A 17,084-nucleotide genomic window follows, 5' to 3' on the forward strand; every position below is an offset into this window, starting at 1 on the left:
TAAAATATGTAACTTCCATAAAGTTGGTTCCATTTGCCATAATATTTTAAGTAAATAATCATGTTTCCTTAAAGAGTGGTCATCAACCATGCTCTGGGGTGGCTATCCAGAGATCAGCCCTGATTCTGGTCTGACTAGTGCTTTTCTGAAGGGACACTGATACTGAACATCCCTAACATCAAATTGGCCTTTGTTGAACTATTAAAATACCTATGGACATGAAGATTTCAACTTGTAAAAGACAGTAGTTAAAGGTCGTGTGAAGAGTTTTAGGTTTGTAACATGATGTATAGTACTAAGTCTGAGTAACACAATCCAACAAATCATAGCACTTCTTGATTAGACTGCACGGGTCATTAATCATTAAGAATGAACTAAGATTAACTTTTCTACACAGGCAGTACAGTGCAGTGGTTAATAATTATTATACTTAAAATCCCAGTAGGAAAAAAGAGCACACTTGAAATAGGGTAATTTGAGAAGGGTTTACTTTTCGAAAGGGTGAATGACACAGGTGTGGTTGGGATGTAGCAGGAAAATAAGGGCTAATATAAGAGTTCAGAACTAGTAGCAGTGAAGTGGTAACAAGTCCTGGTCCAAAGGATAGAGAGGAGAGGAGTTTCTGGGGTTCTGAATGAGAGTGATGCAGAGCAGAATGCCTTTAGAAAAAGCATGATTTTTTGTTTAAGGTACAGAGCCAACCCAAGATGATCTCAAACAGGAGACAAACTGAATACCTTCTCCTCATTCTCCCTCCCACTGACAACATGCCTGAAACTCCCAAACAGAAGATTTACATGGAAACCAGTGTTCTAGGCACTATTCTAAAGGCTTCAGGTACGATACATTGCCTAATCTAGCAACACTTCAGTTTCTTCATCTGCAAATGCTAGTAAGAATAGTAACTACTTTACGGTTTACAAGGCAGTACAAAGATTAGGGGAAAAAAAAGAAGCAGCACTTTTACAGTTCATGGGATATAGTAAGTTATAAGGAAATGTTACTTCTCATTAGTGGACTTTTCAAAGCAGGATCTTTTGTCAGAATGTACAGCAAACATAAAAGCCACAAAATGATTCTTTCCAAGTTTTAGATATTAATATATCTCTCTACATTACTCTGTATCGAAAGGCTAAAAAATTAAGTAAAATTCTTTCTTTGATTTGTGTCATTGTATTTCATTTCATTTTCCTTAGACTAATATTTACATTAAAGACCCAAATGTTTCTATAACTATATTCAAAATTAGAGTTACAGAAATGTGAATTTCAAATCCAAGAAAGATCCAGGAATGACATCTCCATACTTGGATGTCAGTGAAACTTCAGGATACACTAGTCTTTCTTTGGGAACATACTCCAAAGGGAAAAACTAAAGCAGATTTGGATTTAAAAACAAAAACAAAAACAAACAAAAACAAAAACAAACAAAAAAAAACCTCATGAGTAGTACTTTGTAGTACATGAGTAGTAATGACTTTGAGGATGGAAATAAACATTTGTGAAGCAACAGATTAAAAACTTGAGAATTCAAAAATAATAACCCCCCAAACACAGCAAGCCCATGCCTCCAAATGGTTTTCCCATATGCAGTAGGATGGAATGCTATTTACTCTTGGCATTGTTGGCTACTTTGCAACCTCAAATCTTGACATAAATGTAACTTTTTGTATCTTCCATTATTTATCAAAAATAAACTCCTGATTTTAAATCACTCAGGTGCACGCATGCACACACACATATACACACACACACAGAAACACAAACCCTACATCTTATAGACAGCACTATTTTCCACTGGGGCGGGGGGGGGGGGGGAGGAACTATTTGCTTGCTTACTTCTTTTTTTATATCTTTCCTATTAGATTTTAATTCTTTGGATGGTTCAGTTAAATTTGTCTCATTTGCTTGTATAAACTTCTAATCTAGTACACAGTCAGTGCATTAAGTATCTTACACATGAGTGAACAATTATGATTTTGATTTTTGAAAGAACAACAAATTGTTCTTGGTGATTCATAATTTCCTGCCAGTTGGTCAACCCTTCTCATATTAAACTTTAACCAATTTCCAAAGAAAGGAAGTATAAACTGGTGATTCATTCTTTGCTCTCATGGAGTCCTGGCCTGAACTTTGTATAAAGAATGATGGAGGCCTGACATCAAACCTTCCCTGTCCTATTTTAACAAACATAGTATATAAAACTTTAAAATTAAAAAAAAATAAAAAATTACCCTTTGAAAAACATGAATCAACACTGAAAGAATGATCAAAAGAGTGACTGGTAAATTTATGATATATACTATATATGTCATTTATATATATTATTTCAAATGTATATATGAAATTCAAAACAATACAAAGATTAAATTGCTAACTCCATACAATAAAAGTTATTGACAAATCGATGTAACAGAATGAAAACAAGATTTGGAAGCAGGTAAAATGAAGCTGATATGACAGTTCCTTATTCTTTGACCAGTAAGAATGTGTCTTTTTGTTTTTAATCCCCTAGTTACTTTCTAACACCTAAGACCTCTACATTTGCTCAGTTATAATAATATGAATAAGCATTCAGGACTATATCAAACTATTGTTTAACTTTTGTAAGTGCTAATTCAAAAGTAAAGTACAAAAATTATTATTGAATATTTAAAGTCATTCTATTAAAAATAGTCTCTGTAACAGTATTGTTTCTAACTTCAATTAGCATAACTTTTTTACCCCAAAAAATAACATAAGAAAATATTTATTTTCCACTTTGGAACATATTTCTCATTTATAATAGACATTATAAACCATTTTAATGTTTTCTATGTTTTAAGTCTTTTCTATGTTTGAAAATTTATCTTACAAAATGAGTTTAGCCAATCTTACCATCATATTGTATTAGTCTACCAAAGACCAAAAAGCAAATATGTTTTGAAATGATGCATGAATTCCTGAGAAAATAACATACCATGTGTTATTGAAGAAGAATAGTACTAAGAATTCAAAGAAACCAATATTCAGCTTTTTACAGTTAATATTTGCCCATGTATAGCTGAAATGAAAATGTGTAGAATGTAGAAAGATAACCTTTTAAACAATAATTTCAAAAATAAACTCAAAACACCAGAGATGATGCATCTCTCAAAGCATAAAGCTTTCCTTGAATTCATTTCTATATCCGACTTTCACATATATTGCTCTTCTACAACATTATGCCTTTCTACCACTGAATCCTATTTAGTTATGACTCAGTGCCTTATTTACTTCACTGATTGTATTAAGCCCACACAAATCATCCGAAAGCTTTAATTTGGTCTCCACAGGCTTTCTTTACTTCCCAGAAATGGTAACAAGGTATTTTAAATCCTCCCAACCCTAAGTACACATGTTGCAACATCACTACTATTTGCCAAATAAATTACACTACAAATATAATTCTCAGCTTCCTTTGCTGACTAGCAGAACTAGCCCAGGAAGAAAGAAAAAAAGCAGAAGCATTCAATTTCTATATTTTTACAACCCCAGAATTCAGGATCTTGATAAGTAAAAACTCAGTTGGAAAAAATAAAAAAAAAGATGCTGACTAGGCAGATAATAAGCCTACTATGATCAGTGGTATCCATGGGAACCACTAATACATTCGGTAGAGGATGTGTATTGAAGGTAAGGTCACAGAGCAATAGAAATTTGCTGATGGACACATGCAATGACACTAAATCATCATGTACTCCAATGTTTTTAATATGCATGTGGATTACTGGAGAAACCCACATACCATAATTACAACCCCATAAAATCATCTTATAATAATCAAATAATCATCATAATCCCATGGAGTATGTATTTAGCCCTCTTCCACAAATGAAGAAACTGAGGCTCAGAGACATTAGGTGTGCTTAAGATCCCAAAGATGGTAAGAAATGGAGCAGAATTCATATCAAGGCAGGTTTATTTGATTCCATGACCCATGCACTTAATTTTGTTTCCCAAGCAGAATAAATGGCATTAAATTTAAGACATATACTCAGTGAAATGCAGATATACTGAGTGTATCCAGTACAATATTGAGAATAAAGGATTCAAAGGGGGTTAAATGAGGAGTTTAAAAAGAGTACTATAGTGGCCGTGCAAAAGGAAGAGAAGCACATATAGTTTAGGGCCTAATACATGATTAAAGAATAAATAAAAAGGTCAATATAACCATATAAGACTATACAGTGCAGCCAAGGGAGAGCACAGCCTTTTTAATAGCTCAAGGCTGAATGCTTATAGGAACCCCAAAAGTACTTGCTACTTCATTCTTTTCTCTTCCTGGAATATTCAATTCCTTAGTGTACATTGGCTTTGTGTGTGTTCCTTTTAAAAAGGGTGTTTCAATGATAATTCTTTTGAAAATTACAAGGAAGTTCAACAAAATACTGCAGGGGTACTAAAAAACTACACATAGTACAATTCCCATAAACCTCATGCAACACTGGCCAAGGACATGCAAAAATGGGTGTCAAATATTAAAATAATTAAAAGGTTATTTTTTGTTCTAGAATTAAGCAAATAGACTAGATCATTTGAAACTTTGATATCAAAAATACTGTTAATATTTTTAAAAATCTGAATACAGTAAAGTCATCTTATTTTTTTTTTCTTTTAAAATGTTTTTTTTAATATATATATGAAATTTATTGTCAAATTGGTTTCCATACAACACCCAGTGCTCATCCCAAAAGGTGCCCTCCTCAATACCCATCACCCACCCTCTCCTCCCTCCCACCCCCCATCAACCCTCAGTTTGCTCTCAGTTCTCAACAGTCTCTTATGCTTTGGCTCTCTCCCACTCTAACCTCTTTTTTTTTTTTTTTCCTTCCCCTCCCCCATGGGTTCCTGTTAAGTTTCTCAGGATCCACATAAGAGTGAAACCATATGGTATCTGTCTTTCTCCGTATGGCTTATTTCACTTAGCATCACACCCTCCAGTTCCATCCACGTTGCTACAAAAGGCCATATTTCATTTTTTCTCATTGCCACGTAGTATTCCATAGTGTATATAAACCACAATTTCTTTATCCATTCATCAGTTGATGGACATTTAGGCTCTTTCCATAATTTGGCTATTGTTGAGAGTGTAAAGTCATCTTAAATGTGAACTTAAACTATTTTTATGACTACACAATGGACTCTCATAACAACTATAGGATGTAGGTAAGTGTGGCTTTTACTCTAATAAACCATATATTCAGAGTTACTTTAAGACATAGAGGTGAATCTTTTATCAAATCAGTATCATAAAAGACCAAGGAAAAACTGAATTATGCTGCTACAATCATGCACTATTATCTACAAAGACTGAAAGAGAAAGAAGAGGTCTGTTATTATTATGTGAAAAATATTTGGTAGGAAGAAAGAACAGTGAGCCAATGATCAAAGAATAAATCTATACTTGTGCTAAACACAGCTTTTATAAAAAGTTGAAGATTCTTCTAAATGAAACAAGTTCAGAGCAGCACAGACTGCTAAAATATTATATTTTATGAGGCAACTTACACAAGAGTACACATTTGTAGATATGAAGGTAAAAGACCTCAAAGCAAAAAGGCTACAAAATTATGATATAGAGGTCTATAAACATCTGAACTTCAGTCTATCCACAGTATTAGAGACCTGTTACTTTATGAGCATGATATTGAATGAGATAAGGGAAAGGCTTACTAATATAGGAGAAGAGCAATAAATCACGGAAAACAAAGATTAATCCATATAATTTATATCTTCTTTAATATTAATTAAAAATAATGAATTTCCTTAAGAAAGGTATTTCCTCTCTTTTCTGAAAAATAATATTTTCAAAAAGGTATAACGCCTTGTTCCTTTTTACTATTAAATAATTTAAAACCCACATTACAAGCAGAAGGCATAATGACTGTTCATGCTCTAAAAGTCCACAGCCCTTCCCAAGTACATTTTTAAAACTTCCTATGATCATAACGCTAAGTCCTCTATTTCCTTTGTAATCTCCTATTGTGGCTGGCCAAATCTTGGAAGAGTACTAGGCATTATAAAGCACTTGGATAGATTGATTTGACTGAGTACTCTCAAAATTAGATTCCAAACATATCTTAATTTAATTCTTCTTGATGGGCAATTCTTCATTGGAAAGGGTTTGTGTGAGATGCTTAAAAGAATGTATGCTGGTATTATCCCTAATGTATATAGAATTGTTTATACTTTAATACCACACTGATGATGGGTACTAAAGACCACATGATAGGAAGATTCTGATTCCAGATCTTTTTGACCGGTCCTTAGAATGTGGCAGGTAGAAAGGAAAGTGATCCTAGACCTGGCAGCAGATTGCTAAATATCCCAGACTCAAGGAGGTAAGAAGACGGTCCAGACAGCCACTGAATGGATATCCAGTATCCCTTCTGCTATGTGGGTATCTGGAAATGGCCAGTGAGTTCCATCACCTCTTCCTTTCAACTCTTTGCACAAATGGCTGGGCACCAGTTACACTGAGCACTGGACCTAGAGACTGGGATTCAAAGCACAGCACTTGCCTTGATGTAGGTAGGAAAGGAGGAATGGAAAAATGAATGAGCAAAATTATACCTACATGACGTTCAGGTTTTATTTCTTGGCCCCCTGGATCTATCAATTCTCAAGTTCACTTTATTGTCACGTAATTCAGAAAATAAGCTGGAATTGAAGCTGTCAAAATTGGTCCACGAAAACACAGGCTGACAAGACATACACACTGCAGACTTATACTAGGAAAGTTGCAGAATCCAATCTAAACATTTCCAAATTAGCAGATTTTTTTTTTATCACAGTAAAGATGTCCTATTAAAGCTGAGAGGAATATAAATTATGAGACTAAGCCTTGGAATAAAGCATCAAATAGAACAGCCATATAAATCATTCTTTTACATTTACGTACTCTTTGAACAAGACTACCCAGATTTAGCCTATGGCACCAGAAATATTCACAGTGAATGGTGATATTTTCTGGAGAAGCACATTTTCCTAGTTAGATTTCCTTACACTGTTTTTGCTTCTACTGCTCTCCTGTTTTCCCTTTTACACACGATACAGATGCATGTGTCTCTTACATATAACTGTAAAGAAATAAGTCTAATTTCATAAACTATAAATAAAAGCACCACATTGTTTTACACTTAAAATAATTTTATTTTGGAAGATGTATGAAGCAAATTTAACTGAAATCATTACTGTATTAAAATAAGATGTCTACTTTTTATGAGAGACTTTTTTTTGGAGCAATCAATATTCATGTTGGGTATACAAAGGAGTAAGTCGAAGGTGGACCAGACTGAGACTTAGATGACGAGCAATCTTAACTATTACTGATTTTTATATGAAAAACAGCTTTTATAACTATATTATTTATAATGGTTTACAATAAAGCATACGGAAGAATAATTATGATATGTCCCTCCTTTTCTTTCAAATAGAATCATCTGTGATTCTAAAGCATAATTCTGCCCTTAAACTCTTTTCACTATATATTTCATTTTTAGGTGTTTTTCTAATAAGAGCAAATATTTCAAAAGTTTTTAACTGAATCTTGCCATTCAATACCAACACATGGTCCTTTATATTCTTGCTGATACATCCAATGGATGCAAGAATTATGCATGAATTTTTACGTCTACATTTCAACTTCCTATGTGAACATTTTTACAAATGCATTCCCTTTACTTTCTCCTGGCCTTGTTTTCTTATAAGTCCTGATCTTTCTTGGAGCAAAGTGGTGTTGGTCTCAACTAGAAGACAACAATACAAATAATTGCTATTGCTTTCGGTAGAGAAAAGCAGTGTCTTTCACACCACACCGTTGTGTATCTATGTTTTATCCAGTTTATAGATGACAGAAAGGAAACAATCTATAAGAGAGGAGTAAGGAAAGTAATCTAGCAACAGCTGCACTGATCCAGGTCAATTGAATCTGCAAAAGACCCTTTCTGGATTCTGGTGATAGCAATGAGTTCCTTGGGTCACAGTGAATAGTTGGCTGAGATATTTAATTTATTTTGAAGTAAGCCATAGAAAAAAACTAGGGGGCAATTTCAGCAATGTGCAGCATCTCTAAAGAGAAACTAAATAATTATCATTTCTAGAATCCTAAATTTCTAAATCTGGAAATGTGTTCTAAAGAGTCATGAAACATTTCATCCATAGAGAATAAACTAATCTTAAAAAATACATCATTTATGTTTGATTTTTCATTATTTATAGATGAGAAGACCAAGGATGAAAGAACAAGAGTGATTTATAGAATCAGCTGGTATTGTTCAACTAGATTGGAAGATTTTTACTATTCCGTGCTATCTGAAACCTATGAACATTAATAGTATGTATCAAAACATATAAATCTGCCAGAACTTTATATTTTCCAAAATACTTAGTGAAGTCTTATAACGCATTGTGTGCTCTCTCTCACGTACATGTGGTTAACAGATATAGCAAGGAAAATATTAGGCTAGTGGTCAGAAGGTCTTGGTTTAGTCTCTTGCTACACACCTGCAGTATGTAGGAGAATTACTTGAACACACTACTCTCAATTACTTCATATATTAAGGAAAAACATTCAACTAGGTGTATACCATTTTCCACCTCTATAATTTTTGAGGTTTTCAAAAATACACCATACAGTTTTTTTCTTTTGTGTATCTTCTTTAGAGAATAAGCTTTACCCCAGCTACCAATAAGCCTACCTATTCCACACCCAAAAAATGATAAAAATAATCCTGAGTTAAGGTGTGGAAAATTCTTTGCCCCTAGTAAACATCCCATGACTCAACAGACAAAAGATGAATAATAGCTTATCAACAAATATATTGAAAATATATTCAAAATATTATCAATAAATATATTCAAAAAAAGGAAAAAGAATTATTAAAATAGGTTGTTTGATTCCAGATTATTTTTCTAAAAACAGGAATTTTTTTTCTACTGTTCATTTATCTACAAGTGCTGAGATTGTTACAGGATAATGATAAAGATAATCAATATAATCATTGATCTCCAGAGAAAGAAATATTGATCCTGTGTTACAACCAAGACATTGTCATTTGGGAACTCACTGTAAAAACAACCATTAAATATTTATTATTAAAAATAATTATTACTATGCAAAAATTTACTCTAACCAGAGCTACAAAGAAGCATTATAATGGTATCAATATTGTAATTCTGTTTATGTGTTAACAGGCTGTTTATCTTTAAATCTTTCTCTCATTAAATGCTTATAGAAGAAAGATAAAGAAAAAAATTAAATTTGTAAAAATAAAGATCATCTCTTAAATGCATCTGGTTGGAGGAAATTCTCACACTAAAATAAAATGAGCATTTCAGATTTGTTTCCTGATGAACTTCTAAAAACTTCATGTATAAACAGTCAGTAATACTTATATCATTGAATCTGTTATCCTTTCTTGGAATTTAAAAAAACAAATAAACTAATTTAAGACCCTTTATGTTATATATTTTAATGGCATCACAGCAAATATATGATCATAGAAAAACTGGACATCCTTAATGGCACAATTGAGGTTTTATCCTAAATCACTTGCTCAAAACATTTGAGAAAATACCCCTTTGATTATTTCTTGTTCTCTTTCAGTTGAATATTTTCCTCCTTTTTTCAAACTAATAAATTATGGAAAGAGCTCTAGAAAGAATTATTTTTATTTGTAAAATTAGCCAAGATCTTTCTTGATATTGAATGGGGAAGCAAATTAACTCCAAAGCTTCCTAGAACTTATTTCAAGTTCATTACACAGAGCAGACGATCAAAATAACTGGTCCAGAACATCCTGTTACCATCAGAAAACATCAGGCAAACTGTCAACCTCTTTCTTCTTTCTTGACAAATATCTAGTGGTCTCTGTCTCCAAAACTTAAAACTTATTTCCATTCTCAATTTGCTTTCAGTATCACAAATTCGTCATGTCACAGTAGTTCTTTTGAGGGATGTTTCTGCTTCCAGAACTGAGCTGGCAGCAGAGCGGCTACACAATGTAATATGTGAACAGATTCACTGTGGTATTTTAAAAAATTGTCTTTGCTTTTCAAATTGGAGTCTCTAAAAAAGGTGTGAGGGACATATTTATTCACACTTTGTAATTCTCTTCTACCACTGTGTTGTCTTTGTATCTTTATCTCCACACTTTTCAAAGTGCTTTTTTTAAAACGAATTGATAATTGATACATTAGCCTGTCTTCAAAGTTAATTTACAATTATTAATATGTAATCAGAAGACAGATAAAAAAATAAATAAGTCCTCATTTTTTATCTACCCTCATTCCAGTCACTAAAACTAATAGTTGAATGAATAATACTCTTTTTCATTATTGGATTTTCCGCATATTCTGCTTTATTATTTTACTTACTGCTTTATGAATTGTAATATTAGTTTTTACATGTTTCAATAGAAAATTTATCAGCACATCCATTTTTGTTGGCACCAAATTCCCAGAATTCTCATTTTAAAATATAAATGACTAGATGTTTTCATTAATCTTTTTAAATTGACACTTACTTACTAAACATTAAAATACCATATTATTATAAGCATCATATTCTTTGCAAAATAATATTTTAGTAAAACACTTCTGTTCATTTCATTAAAATATTTTCTTCACTCCATCAAATTATTAAGAAGGAAACTGAACATCATGTAGATGCAACGTTAGAGGAAAATGACAATTTTTTGAAAATACTTATATTTATTTTCCTTACCCTTTCAATATTTGTCTTTAAAAAGTTTCTTGTCAAACTCTACCACTTTTAATATTCTGTCCATCTTTACTTCTGTCAAATCCTCTTTAAGTTTCTTAATGAAACAAGTGCTTCATTTGATTAAATTTTGCATTGGTATCTTTAGTCTAATTATATTATCACAATAAAATGTAAACTAGGTCAGCAACAAATAGTTTCATGAACAAGTAATGCTTTGCCAATCAAGAGGCTATTTCATTAGAATAACAGCATCAAAAATAAAATTCTATTACTCTTAGATACCTTTCGATCAAAACCTTCATTCATACAAATGATCATCCCAGTATAATAAAAATAATTTGTATTTGTATGATTTGTCCCTATGAAAAAATTTAATTCACCCAAGTATACAGAAAGAATGGAGACAAATGATTTAATATTTGGCACACTATAGAGAGTAAAAAATGTATATGTTAGGATCCCAAAGCGAAGCCTTTGATTTGTATTTAGTGCCTACCAGTCAGTTTTCTTTCCGCCAATGCATTTGTCATGAATACACCTGAAATGTCATTCTATGCTGTAACAACACTCAAGGTGGCCATTATCTCAAAAAAGTCAAAACTAAAACTTTGGATAGAAAGTCATACTTTTAAGTAATGTTTACTTTACACTGAAATCATAAAATGCTGTAAAGCTTTTACTGAAAATATTTATATGCATTTTCACATATACTTCAACTAAACAAAAACTTTCCATACTCTGTCCTTTCAGAAGTGGAATTCAGTCTTGATATCTACAAAACAGCACCCTCAAAGAAAAGCAATGCAGCAAAGATGCAAAAATGACATCCATGTTGATTTGTAAATAAATCTAGTTGCCATCTGAATTGAACCAAAAAACAAACAAAATAAAAACTGGACTGCTGATAGGCCTTACCTTCTTGAACTGCTTGAAAAGGGTTGTTGCCATCGACAAATGTCACTGAAAATGTGATTTTCTCAGTCTGTAAGATCTCTTCATTCTGGTTGAGGTCACCAACCGCTGTGCGAAACACCTCATCATCCTTTTTGGCAGATTCATCAAAAATTGCTCCTACAAAGAAGTGAGTGTGGTCATTAAACAACAACATGAATATTCTGTCATGCTGTCTGTAAATATGCCAGGGACTTATATATTTGAAAAAATGTATACCTTCACTTAAAGCATGCATTTTATTTATTACTGAAGTACACTATACTGGAAGCAGTATGGTAGCTAAGCAGGAATATGTAGTTACTTCTTCCAAATGGAAATTATGAATAGCACATCAAAGTGTTATTTCAGGCAAAGCTTTGGTGAGACAATATAAGAAGTCCCAAAAGTTTTGCAGGACAAAGTGGCTGATACATTAGATGTCTCATATCATGGTATCTTTAGGAATTCATAGCTTTAAGAATATTTTTCTGAACAATAGGAGATAAAATCAGGAAACTTTCTGAGAGCCATTCACACAAGCATACGGGAATCAAACTTCTATTGTGATCTTAATTTATTTTTCATTTTTCTTTTTCTTTTTTTTTATTTTGAATAAAGATATTAGTATCTGTTACAACATGAATTCAGTAACATTAGACAAGTACAAATCTCTGAGCAGAGACAATTTGAGAAATACTTCCTAAGAACTAACATAAATCCTAATGGATAATTATAGCCTTTTTCACATAAATACAATAATAATGATGATAAGAATTGTGGCTAACTTGATTGACTGTCAACAGGGAATTGGCTAAACACACCAGTTCTAGAAGTAAACTGATTTCAAATTCTGACTGTCATTTGTTAAGCATATGACCCTGAACAAGGGATTCAAATTTTAAAACCCATAATCATCATCTGTAAAATCTAATGACAATACCTATCTGTAAGGGTTATTAACTGCATTAAATGAGATTACCCATGTAAAATGTAAATAAATTGTGCTAACTGAATGGTAAATTTTCACTAAACACTAGGTTTTAATTTTAATTTTAAATTATTTTTAATTTATGTTTATTTTTTGAGAGAGAGAAAGAGCTTGCAAGTGTGAGTGGGGAAGGGATAGAGAGAGGGGACAGAGGCTTGGAAGCAGGCTCTGTGCTGACAGCAGAGAGTCCCAATTGGGGGCTGGGACTCATGAATGGCAAGATCATTAACTGAGCCAAAGTCTGACTGACTTTTTTAATCAACTGACTGAGCCACCGAGGTGCTCCCATTTTATTTTTAATTACTGTAATCCAAACAGTGCTTAACATTTTCTATTAATATTTTTCTATATTACAGAATCTCATTTAATCCTTAAAATAATTATGTGGTATGTATACTGTCACACACACATAGAGTTATGAAAATTAAGTTTCAGTGCAAGGAATACGCCAAAGGAATAAGGGCCAGAGTAGAGTCCTTGACTGCTTGACTCCAATGTCTTTGCTCTAAGTCACCATGGGATACTGCCTTTTAGGATTATACCCGTAAGAAATAAAAGTATTTTTATGAGGATCCTGACCTTACTACAAATCTGGGAGATTCTTTCCCATCTGGCTATGCATCTTTTATTTTTATTCATTGTGATCCTGTTAGTGCTAGGAGCACATTTTTAAATTGTTTATTTTGAAATTATTGGGCCAATGTATTTTTTGCCTTTTTGAGTGAACTAAATGAATTTCCCCCTGGAAAAAAAAAAAAAAAACATACACCTCAGGATCAATAACATGATAAAGGAATGACTACACATACATATCCACATACATATCCAAATAATATTTCTTGTAGTATGTAAATACATCAATAAAATTATGTATATTAAAATGTCTTTCTCCCATATGTAAACACAATATGGGTTTTATATACACACATACAGAGAGATAAACACAGACTATAAGGACACAAACATGCATATACATGTTTATATACATACACACATACACACATATGTATATATAGAAACATACAGAAACAGACATTTTACATCAGCTACTCCTGTTGATTTTATGCATTTGTGACTAAAGCCCAAAAACCTTCTAGTAAAAGACAGATCATGATATTAAACATGCATTATTAGACTCAATACATGATAAAGCAAGTCTGAAACTATGTCCATTTCTGACAAATGTGGCAGGTTACTTTTGCTGTCTTCACCTTAAGTGGCCTCATGATGGGGTAAAAATTATTAATTTTCACCAGAGAATGCAGAGTGTCTAACAGGCTTTTTGTGTGAACCTAGCTTTCTCTTGTCACTGCTCTTTTACATTTGCATGGATTGTACTAACTTTTATCAGCCTCTTCAAACCCTTGCTTTCTACCTCCTAAAATATATTCTAAATGCATGCTAAGAGTATGAGAAAGAATGAAGAATTTTTTAATTGATACATAAAGTACTCACTAATTATATATAATATATATATATTACCCAGAATATTAATATTTTATTAATATAATCAAGCATAATAAATATTATAGATGTTAGCCTTTGACCTAGCCTATAATTTCTGAATCAGATTGAAATCTACCCTAGAAATTATTTCTGTGAAATTATTTAGGCAATAAATGTTTGATCTTGCTGATTTTAAACATCATTCAGAAGACTCATTTTAATCTATGATAATTGTTATGAGAATCTAGATTAATCATCACATTGAAAATTTAATATGATCAGACTCAGATACACAAATTTCTTTACCAGTTTGTTAGAAAGTGTGATATAAATGTACTATATAATTGGAGCTGAAATATCCAATTCATTTTAAAGCAGATAGTCTAAATGGCTACTCACAAACAAGTGATGTATGTTTATATAAAGACACTTCACCTTGTCATGGATTCTAAATGGGTCTTTTAAAAGAAGAGTTTCTAATCAACCTTGTTTTAAAATGGGTAATACTACTGACTTCTGCCAAGTATTGGTAACACATTTTAATAGGAGCATTTTACTGTTATCTGACAGAACACTGAAGACTGCCTTAAATATTAAGCCTGGCTTAATAAATGGCAGAAACCCACAGAAATGATAGCAAATTAGTCAATTCCGTGCTGAATTAAGATACACTGAAAGGAAATGCATAAAACAAGCAGTTCATCTTTCTGCAAACAGCAAAAAGTACACAGAAGAAACGTTTCATCTTACTGCACACAGCATAACCAAAGAACAGGAAATCCTAGCAACATTTCAAATCCAGTTATTTATTTACTCTTTTTCTTCAGCTATAAAATCTCATCTTTTTACCAAAGAGTACATGCAGCATTTTGTATTAAACACAAGTATTCTGAAAACAGCCCAGGGAGTTCCACATGTAGAATCTCATGAAAGAAGGTTCTTATTTATTTCATGCACTTGCAAGAGTACAGCAATTCCATGTCTTTAACCTTTGTATCAAAACACACACATTATCAGTGTAATCCAATCTCAAACATCTTAGATTTACTTATTTAAAAAAATTTAAAGTTCCTTGAATGCAACATTCATAACTATACTGTTATCATGACGACCCAGCATCTAGTTTTTCCCCAGCAACTTCTATTAGTCTTTTTTTTTTCATTGTCAGTTTTAATTTACAACCTTGAGGTAAAAAGAATATTCAACTTATTGTCAAGATGAAATAATTCTTCCACTACTTACACACGCATGCACATACACACAGTTTGAGCAACTTCACATTGGTCAAACTGGAAGGAAGAACAACCAAGCAATAAAGCAGACTATGAACACCTCCTAAAATTTGTAATCAGTCATTTCCATTCTTAGGGATTAATTATGGTATGTTCCTTCTTTGAGGGGGAAAAGGGCTTTACTGATCCTTATACAAAAGAATGACATATACGGGCAAGAACACATACATGTTTTTAAATACAAACATTGTGTTTACTTGTCTTCTTATATCTTAGAAAGTAAAGAATAATCATTTATAATAATGTTAAAAATATGCTGATATCATTTGTTTTTACTTGTTGTGAAGGGCGATCTGTACAAGTCAGTATGTTATGCCATAAAATCATTTTACACAGATTCATATTTGCAAATATGCCTGGTAATAAAACCTTTATAAGAAGTTACTAATCTGACCAGCTCAGTAATTCTCAAAAACATTAGATGCTTAAGAAACATTAAGCTTAGAAGTATTTTTACCTTCATGTCTTTATTCATGGTGTTGCCTCCATCATGGATGTATATATGTTTTGTCTCATTAGCAAAATATAATTTCATGGGTCACAGAAACTATTTGTATACTTTGAGTATGTAAAAGGGAACCTGGATATATTAGATGTTCAAGAAACAGTAACATATTAACCTTCCTTTATGTTTAGTTAGACATAATATTGTAAAATAAGAGACTTAGATTCAAAGACAGAAGAAAAATATGACTTACAACTAACTCTAATTCAAAACAAAAGTAGTCTTGCTAATGTACTTGCATGTGAATTTATTTTCATGGACATTATTGTGACTCCAGAATATCCAAATTATTCAGCAAGGTATTAAGCATACACTTATATTTTTAGTTTAAATATTTAATTATTTTTCCTTATACCTATATGAGGCAAGTGGAGGAAACATTGTTTAGCTGATAATGGAGGAAAGAAAATATCTTCATCTAGCTCAGAATTTCCTCAAAAATATTGAGAAATGATGGGGCGCCTGGGTGGCGCAGTCGGTTAAGCGTCCGACTTCAGCCAGGTCACAATCTCGCGGTCCGTGAGTTCGAGCCCCGCGTCAGGCTCTGGGCTGATGGCTCAGAGCCTGGAGCCTGTTTCCGATTCTGTGTCTCCCTCTCTCTCTGCCCCTCCCCCGTTCATGCTCTGTCTCTCTCTGTCCCAAAATAAATAAAAAACGTTGAAAAAAAAATATTGAGAAATGATTTGATACATGTCTTGAAGGAATTTTCTATAGAATCAGTAGAATTATTGGAAGATTTATATATCACATTTTATATAACTAGCATACCAAATAAGTTTAAAATAAATGATTCTAAAAATTGAAAACAAATATTAATGTATCTCCATTATCCTTACATGATCAATTTAGATTTAAAACTGTAGTATATAAAAAAATATGTATGAAATAATTGCCTAAAATATCAGAATTGCAAGTAAAATCAGAGATGGTCCTCTTTTTTCGATCATGAAGTTTAAAATCTTCACTTATTTATTTTGCCTAATAAATATAAATTCTTTATGTTATGTAGTTTAAAAAAAGAATAAATTTTTCAAAGCTGCTTTATGAAATGAATTTTTATTTTTCTCTGAAGCAACAGAATAGATTCTCTTGGTTTCTCTCTTTGTACATTTTTTCCTCTTCTCTTTTTTTCTTTCCATACATTCATGCAACTACCCATCCACCCATTAAATAA

The 17,084-nt window shown here is 32.2% G+C and overlaps 1 protein-coding gene across 1 annotated transcript in view; it reads right to left on the reverse strand.

Moving 5' to 3' along the window:
* Positions 1-17,084, reverse strand: part of GRID2 (glutamate ionotropic receptor delta type subunit 2) — a 1,464,148-nt gene that overhangs the window by 1,158,120 nt on the left and 288,944 nt on the right. The window contains exon 2 of the mRNA XM_040478406.1: positions 11,662-11,817. Coding sequence (XP_040334340.1) covers positions 11,662-11,817 — 156 coding nt within the window. The remainder of the gene's footprint in view (positions 1-11,661; positions 11,818-17,084) is intronic.

The sequence above is a fragment of the Herpailurus yagouaroundi genome, unplaced genomic scaffold, assembly GCF_014898765.1.
Source record: "Herpailurus yagouaroundi ecotype Mexico unplaced genomic scaffold, PumYag 28, whole genome shotgun sequence".
Lineage (NCBI taxonomy): Eukaryota > Metazoa > Chordata > Mammalia > Carnivora > Felidae > Herpailurus > Herpailurus yagouaroundi.